Source organism: Atta cephalotes (genome assembly GCF_000143395.1).
Source record: "Atta cephalotes unplaced genomic scaffold scaffold00007, whole genome shotgun sequence".
Classification (NCBI taxonomy): domain Eukaryota; kingdom Metazoa; phylum Arthropoda; class Insecta; order Hymenoptera; family Formicidae; genus Atta; species Atta cephalotes.
In genome coordinates, this window is record NW_012130071.1 from 7,209,886 (window position 1) to 7,218,728 (window position 8,843).

The 8,843-nt window shown below is 24.2% G+C and overlaps 2 protein-coding genes across 2 annotated transcripts in view; both read right to left on the reverse strand.

The window, feature by feature from the left end:
- Positions 1 to 1,559: 1,559 nt before the first annotated feature.
- Positions 1,560 to 2,895, reverse strand: LOC105627036 (putative gustatory receptor 28b). Its single transcript, XM_012208316.1, has 4 exons — positions 2,694 to 2,895; positions 1,930 to 2,387; positions 1,749 to 1,835; positions 1,560 to 1,667 (listed from the first exon to the last, which is right to left on the reverse strand). Exons 1-4 carry the CDS (start codon positions 2,893 to 2,895, stop codon positions 1,560 to 1,562), a joined length of 855 nt encoding a protein of 284 aa, XP_012063706.1.
- A 5,218-nt stretch (positions 2,896 to 8,113) lies between these two features.
- LOC105627037 (putative gustatory receptor 28b) overlaps positions 8,114 to 8,843 on the reverse strand; it is a 1,346-nt gene continuing 616 nt past the window's right edge. Inside the window, exons 2-3 of the mRNA XM_012208317.1 lie at positions 8,281 to 8,367; positions 8,114 to 8,209 (exon numbers count right to left, since the gene is read on the reverse strand). Coding sequence (XP_012063707.1) covers positions 8,114 to 8,209; positions 8,281 to 8,367 — 183 coding nt within the window. The remainder of the gene's footprint in view (positions 8,210 to 8,280; positions 8,368 to 8,843) is intronic.

Here is an 8,843-nt window from a genome sequence, read left to right on the forward strand (position 1 = left end):
ATGCGCGCGCGCGCATGCGATATATAATTATAATGACTTAAAAATATTCAAAATTTTTTATTTTTACTTATTTTTTTTCCCAAAGCATTATAACTTCTTGTTTATATGAGGCATTAAAAAACAACAAATTATTTGCACAAACGAAATAATATATATTAAACCGTCTGAATGGCGCTAACCCCATGTTAATTTAAAATGCCAAATATGCGTTTAAATTTTTAAAACTTTAGGATAAATAATATTTTATAATACTTCCCATGATTCACCAATATCAAGAACAGATAAAATTTTGATATTCATTATTAACAAAAATGAAAAAATAATAAATTATCTGTAATGAGCACGAATAAAATTCTTAAGAATTACGTGTATCACGTATAACGTCGCACATAGTCTATAACATTGAATTTTATATGTATTAATATTTGACCGAAAATGTCGCTTCTTTTATATTTAGGTAATGTTTTTATATAAACGGTCTTGTTTAGAATATTATTGAAATTTTATTTTAAATTGTTCATGGTTAACATTTCCACTAATCATTGTCTATACATCTGACATCGATAAAACATATGCTTAATTCCTTTTTATTTTTATTATATATTAAACACTTTGAGTTATTGTAAAACGATGCATTTCTTATTAATTTTGTCTTCCAAGTTCGAAACGCTGCGCATTTTATTGTAAGCTGAATGGTTTTTTTTTCTGGAGAGAAACTGAACTCCGGTACGTCTCTCTGATGACAATGCCGTGTACTGTTCGTGCTGAGCGACTTTAGAGAAAAGGTTTTTAATGTATTTCTTAAGTTACCTCACAATGATTAATTATTAGTTATATGCTATAAAATGTTTTATTAAAAAAAATTTTTGTTTAAACTAGAAAAATATAATTATTATACCTATTTGCATGAAGTCCAAATAACTGCTCCATGTAGTTGAATCACTATTTCATTATCAATTAAGTTCATACTATTTAATAGTATATTAATATTTTTTATAATTATAACAGTATATTAATATTTTCATTACTATATTTTTATAACAGCACTACTTCAGTTTCTTTTACTTTGTAAAAATAATTACAGATATACTTCAATTACAAAATACAATACTTCAATTACAAAAGTTGCCAAAATTTATAATTGTCAAAATTATTTCATTTTCTCTTAGTATGGATATTTTAAAGAGAAATCTAAAATATTAATTAAACGTTTTCTTATATATTACAAATAAATAATTCAAAATTGTATTAGCTTGCTGATAATAAACATTAATATTTTTTTTAGTTAGAATATTTAATAAGTTCAAAATGATATCTTTCACGAATATATTTATTATGCTTCATTATTATGCTTCAATATAATTAAATAAAAAAAATTAAACAAAAAAAAATATAGATACATACATTAATTGAATACTGTTTATGATATAAGGATTTATCCGTACATATATATATATATATATATATATATATATTTATGCACGTATTTTCATAACATTAAAAAAGATAGTATTTTTGCTATTTAATAATATATTTTTCACTATTAATTAATATCTTTTTTAGAAAATTATTTCTGTACCATTACTTGCTAACCCTCCATTGCAAATTGGCGTGGTAAGCAAGAATTGTAATAAAATTAATACATATGTAGTTACGTTACCCACTATCTAAAATCAAAATTATGAAAGTAAACAATACGTATTGAATTAAGAAGCAAATAATCACCTACTTATGCTATAATCACCTACTGCAATGAGAAGAGAAGCATCCATAACGAAACCCTTTGCGGAGAATGCATTTCCGCAATGCATTATTTGCAAGGAAAACAGTTGTAACTGTAACACGTGAGATTAAATTTAAACACGAAATTACTGTTATTAACTCTACAAGATTTCTTTTAGTTAAAGATACCTTTTTTTTTAAAATTACCTCGTTTTTTATTTGTGCATTTGAAATATTATTAAGTAAATCGTGAACGATGGTGCCAATTTTCATGGCCTGGTTTTTACCGGTTTCACAGGCCCATACTATCAACCCTATTTTTATAGAGTAATATGTCATAATCATTAACAAATACATATCATAAATCTCATTGCTCAAATGGTTCGTTAACGTGCCACTTCTCCAATGCACTATATAAAAATATAGATAGAAAGTGAGTTCGGCAGATGTCATAACTGTAGTAGCAAGGAGTTGCAGACAAAAAATCACGTTTAACATTTTCACTGTATCGCTGATCACCATATGCTGTTTCTTCAAAACTTTAAGTTCCATTAACAGAAATGGATTTCTACGCTCGTAATAAATTCGCTTCAGGAGAAATGATTTATCGTTTATCACATGCTTTTGCAGATTTATCAGATTATCGTCAATTCTTTTGAAGCAAGCTTTTAATATACAAACACAATTCATATATAGCATATCCATCTGAAATACTATTAGATTAAGATACGGTACAAACGCTTTGTGCCAATTATTGGAATCCAACGTATAACAATAGAACATCGTTAGTCCCATTAAAAAGATGAAACCGAAGATATCCTTAGTATGGATCAATTTAGATAGCTTTTGATATGAATTGGTAGGCAATTTTGAGGAGATATTTAGTATAGTCTGGAGCAAGTGCATTCGATGACCGCTTAAAATGTATGTAATGATCGCGATAAAATTACCGAGTATATAAAAACAGTTACGCTCAAGTGTCTTAGGTATTCCTCTGAATTTGATCGTTCCAGCAATGTCAATCTCATAAAGCACTTCTAATTCGTAAATGCAGAGAATACAGAGGACGACAGTTGGTAATACGTAACGCTGTTTAGAAGTTTCGAAAATTGAACCGTTGATTTTGTATGGGAATATTCCAAGAATATTGCAGAAGGTGAAGCAGGGATACATCAATGATTGAAAATTCGTAGCATGAAACAATTGCCATTTTTTCCACTTTTTACACTTTTTACACTTGATGCATCCTTGGAATTTTGTTGATAAATTGAACATTATTGGCAGGATATAAATATACAGCACCTACATTATATGCTATGCTGCACAAAATGATTAATTTTTATATTATAATATTAGTATATTATATATACATATATATATATATATATATATATCTTGCGACAGAGAATTTCTTTCTAAATATATTCTAATAAATACATAAACTAGCATAGACTTTTTTTGGATCTACACTTAGAGGATTTCAGTTAATAACTACGAGTTGTTACTATCTTGAAACACTAATGTCGTTTGTTAGTAGAAAGTAACCATGGTGTTCTTCGATCGATGATGATTAATTACCTTTGTGCATTGTGAATTAAAGAGTATGGTCAATGCGATGTTACAAATGCTTTAAAACAATTTTTGATTGGTCAATTTGTAAAATTCTTTTTCAACTAAACGCTTCAACCAAAGCATTTATAGTGAAACTTTGACCGCCAAAATGTAGCAATTCTTGCTTAATTAATATTACAAAACATGTATTATAATTCATACGACTTATTTTCTTGCGCTAAATAAATAATTAATAAAATATTAAATATTAATAATATGAAGAAAAAATGTATTCTAATGCTATAAACAAATTAAAAAGCAATATATCCAGATATATTTTTATTAATTATCATTGATATGGCATTGATGAAAAATAAAAGCTTAATACCTTTCCATATTTTTGTTATAATATTAAACATTGAATCATTGCAGATTGATGCATTATATTTTGAAAAGAAATTTGAAACACTAATTTAATATTTTCTTACATATTAAAAATGCATTCAAAATTGTATTATCTTATTAACATTGTTACTATGTTTTAATTTCGTAATGAAATAATAGGTAGATTACTTAAAGCTGATAATTTTCACAAATGTTATCATACCTCAAAGTTATACATGAACGAGAAAGAGAGAGAAAAAAAGAGGGAGAATAAAACGGTTTGTTTTTGTAATTGAATATTATATATGCATGATATAAAGATTTGTATGTATACAAATATATTATTTATACACATATTCTCATACATTGAAAAAAGAGGATATCTTGACTATTTAATAATATGTTTTTTTTATTAATTAACATATCTCTTTTTTGTAGTATATTTGCAACATTATTTATTAGCTCTTCGTTGCAAAAACTTATGGCAATTATGAATTGTATTAAGATTAGTAGATATACATATAGTTACCTTATCTATCTATTATCTAAAATTAGAATTATGAAAATAAATAATACAATTGAAAAATAAATAATATTCACTTACCGCAATGAGAAGAGTAATATTCACAATGAAATTCTTTGTAGAAAATGCATTTTTTGGAGGGCATTATTTAAAAGGAAAACGGCTGCAATTGCAACATTGTGAGGTTAGAATATAAGTTAAATACAAGATTAAAAATATTATAACTATTAATTTTGCTACATATTTGTTTCAGTTAAAGTAGTTTTTAATAAAAAATTTCTTTGTTTTCTATTTATATGGAATAAAATTATTGAATATATAAAAAGTTACGATCAAAATAGAGAAAACCAGGGATGAAAGTAACGATTTTGCTAATAAAGTCTCTCATCTAAATTATACTTTTTTTAATTTTAGAAGATAGATTATCACTTCTCTACTTATCATTTAGTATAGTAGTTATTATAATAAGAACAATTCAAAGAATGATTTTTTAAAATAGTTAAACATGCTTTCTTTCAGAAACTATACTGAACTAGAAATTATTTTGTTACTTGTTATTACAGCCTTATTTTTACGGTATGTTATAAAAATGACTAAGAAGATTGTATATTTATATATAACACATTTATATTTATAAAATAACTTTTAAGAAAGTATTTAAGGAATAGAAAATAGTTTATTACCAATCGATCTGTCTTACCAATCTATAAACTTATAACTATAATAGTGATCATTTATCCAAATAAAGCAAATGGACAAGAAGACATGTTATTTAAATATATACTTAAATGTTTAGAGTCATATTTACAAAGTATTTACAAAGTATTACACTTTTAGAATATATAAGAAAAGAAAAATAAGTATATTATGTGAGCATTCCATGCACTGCATTCATTTTTTTAGAACGATTATTGGAATAAAATTCAAAATACAAGAAGAAAAAATAACTTCGTTTTATTAGAAAAGAATTAATTTGTTTTCTTCTTTTTTTTGTTTGATTTATTTTTTATTTTTGTTTTTTTATCATTTATCATGAACAAATTTTTTTGTATTAAATTAACTTTTTACTTCTTCGACTTTAATTTTTATTGTTGTAAATGTATTAGTCGTTATTTTCTTGTGTATTTCTTTTCTCTGATTTTCCAATTAATCGATCTTTGATTTGGCACAAAAATAACAATGTGTTATTTTTGTTCTTAGATAGAATTTCTTCAGATATATTTATAAATATTTTAAATATACAAAAGTTAAACATGAAAATAAATTTTAATTTATTATTACATGAATATATAATAAACAAACAATAATAATTAACAATTATATAAATAAAATTAATATAGTATTTACAAAATAATTGAATTGAAACATTACTTTTGATGTGATTTTTTAACATAAACGTACTGTACAAATAATTGATCAACTTAACGTCTCGTGCTTTGAATAAAATCAACCAAAGCAGTCAATATGCTTGCTATGAAAACATGCTTGAACTCATTCATTTGTTTTAGATATAGGTTTGCAATGTTACATTTGTTTTCTATGTTATTTCTTCCGTGGTCTCCCTTATGCCTTTGAATTTGATTGAATCATTGCAATGTCAATCTCATAAAGCACTAGCAGCTCATAAACATAGAAAGGATAAAAGCTGATAGGTTGTTTGAAAGTATCGAAAATCAAATTGTTGATTTTATATGGAAATATTCCGATTATGCTGCAAAAGATAAAACAAGGACGCATCAGCAATTGAAAGTCTATAGCATAGAATATTTGTCTTTTTTTTTTACTTTTTTATACTTAGAATTTTATCGACAAACTGAGAGCATTATCAACAAAATGTATGTATACAAAAATCTATATCATATATTGCATTACCTAAAAATGATTAATAATGTTTATACTTATATTAATTTTATTGCGAAAATTTCTTTCTGACAATACGTAAGTAGATTGAATTCTAATAAATACATAAATCGACATAAATTTTCGATTAATCTACGAGATTGATATTTCGATTAATCTGTCAGAGAATTTCAGTCAAAATCTTCAAATGCTGCCTTAAAACACTGGTGTCATTTATTGATATAGTAAATAGCTTTGTTTTTCGATCGATAATTATTATTATATCTTTATAATATCTAATACTAAACAACTAAAAGCTTAGTTTAACTTATTATTTTAATAAATTTACGACAAACATAAATTGTTATTGCACTTGTTAACAACTATTAAAATTCTTTGTATTAATATAAATATATTAGCACAACTCAAATATAGAACGATTTTACACTTTTTTATTTTTTAAATGTGTATATGATATTAATATGCAGCAAACGAGTAAATTAACTCATATTATTTATCTTTTTAATATTTGTATCAAATTATCAACTTATAATTTAATTATTTATTTATTAATTATTAATTATTTATGTATAATATTGTGTACATTGTAGATATGATATTGTATACTTACCGATTAAAGAGTGCAACACTTTTTTTTAATGAATTTCGGAATGCAGTGTGTATCTGCTCACCAAGCAATTAGTTCTTACTTATGGAGTAAGTAAAAATCAATTGTTCGGTGAATAGGATGCATTACGAAAACCATAAGAAAAAAATCTTTTGCAACCTTTTGGTCGATGAGTGTACAAAAATATTATATCATTAAAATACGCTACTGTTAGAAATGTAACCACGCTTTCTTTACATGTAAATGAAGCTTTCTTTATATGTAAATGAAACTCGTGGTTATAAATGAAATTAAATGAATGATTTAATTAAAAATTAAGTTGCAGTAGTTACTTAAATGAAGTGAACGTGTACATTAAATTTATGAAATTTAATGTACTTTTAATAAAATTTTGTGAAAAGTACATTAAATTTCATAAACAAATTTTCATAAAAAATATATTAAATTTATAATATAATATGAAATTAAATTCAAATTGTGTAACTTAAAAGTTAATAAAATTTAAGAACATTTTTAACAGTGTAAGTACAAGAATATCATTAAATTACGCTGTGTACATTGCGAAACACTAATATTGTCACGAAGGGCGTGAATAACAAATGTAATATCATGAAATGAAATTCATCAAGCTATAATGCAAATGCAACACTATTATCTAGAGTAGAATTAATCGACTTTTTTATCTTGATAGATGAAATTGTTAACATTTACGTCATGATCTACAGATAACATAAATTAATAAAAAATCAATTTTCGTATTTTAAAAATGGCAGAGATCGGATTTTACATATGAATTACATTATTGTAATAATACATAAATAATACATAAATTAAATTAATTGCCTTAAATTTTTTATTGATAAATAGATGGCAGATAATAAATATCTTCAAGTAACTATTTAAGCAGCCCGTTAGATTTTTTTATATTTTTGCGTTAGAAATCTTAATACTGACTTATTGATATTTATATATTGATTTGTTTAACTTTAATGTAAAAGCAATAAAAGTATAAATTATTACATGATCTAATTATAGGCAAAAATAAAATTTTTTTATTATAAATAACATCTGAATGTTTTACATTTAAATGTGATACATTTAAAACATTGAGGATAAATAAAAACATGTTAAGTTGCAAAGATGTTAATACTCAAGTAGTATAAAGTATAATTTCAATTTAATGTGATATTGTTTAAATGTAAATTTCATGATTGTTTAAATGTCATGTAAAACATTATAGATACATTAACAAAAAATTTTTCGTTTTTAATATAATATTAGATTTAATATTAGATTCGTTTTATAATTTCTTTTTTTATTGCACTTACATTAAAATTAAAACAAATCGATATAAATATTAATAAAATATAAATTAAGATTTCTACATACACATGTATATATATATGTATATATGTATATACGTGTATTTTATTAAAACATTCTAATAAAAAATTTCAGTGAATTATTTATGTAACATTTCTGGCAATTTCATTATCGCAATAATATTTCATTTTAAAAAATTGTATTAAAATTAATAAATACGTGCTGACGTTACCCACTATCTAAAATAAAATTAAAAAGATGAATAAATCACTTTGTAAAAACAAATAAAATATAATGAATAATAATTTACCGCAGTGAGAAGCGTCGCGTCCATAATAAGACTCTTTGCAGAGAATGTATTATCGCGATGAAGAATTTGCAAGGAAAACAACTGCAACTGCAACATTAGATCGTAAATTAATTAGTAACCAAATTAGAAAATGCAATTATAAATTCATATTATTTTACACATTAAATATAAAATATATATATATATATATTAGATACTATAAGGTACGGAGAAAATTTCTTTTAAAATTTATAGTTTAAGTTTAAGTTATTTATAATTTAAGAATATGATAGTTGTGATACAATACAATATTTTAAAGATTTTGACTATGCACTTCAATAAAATTAATTAAACTTTTATACTTTATTTTATACTTTATTAATGAATGAGAGAAGTTTACATTGAAATTCTTCAAAATACAATGTGTCTCACGACTTTCATATTTGCAAGGTAAATTCTAAGAAAAAATTCTCTCCGTGTGTATGTACACACACACACACACACACACACACACACACACACACACACACACACGACACGCACACACACACACACACACACACACACACACACACACACACACA

Excerpts from the sequence above, each read along its gene's own strand:
- LOC105627036 (XM_012208316.1), bottom strand. The coding sequence starts at position 2,895 with ATGTATCCCTGCTTCACCTTCTGCAATATTCTTGGAATATTCCCATAC. Across the intron at positions 2,388-2,693 it reads AATACCTAAGACACTTGAGC|CTTGCTTCAAAAGAATTGAC; the intron begins GTAACTGTTTTT and ends GTATATTAAAAG. Across the intron at positions 1,836-1,929 it reads ATGCACAAATAAAAAACGAG|TTACAACTGTTTTCCTTGCA; the intron begins GTAATTTTAAAA and ends CACGTGTTACAG.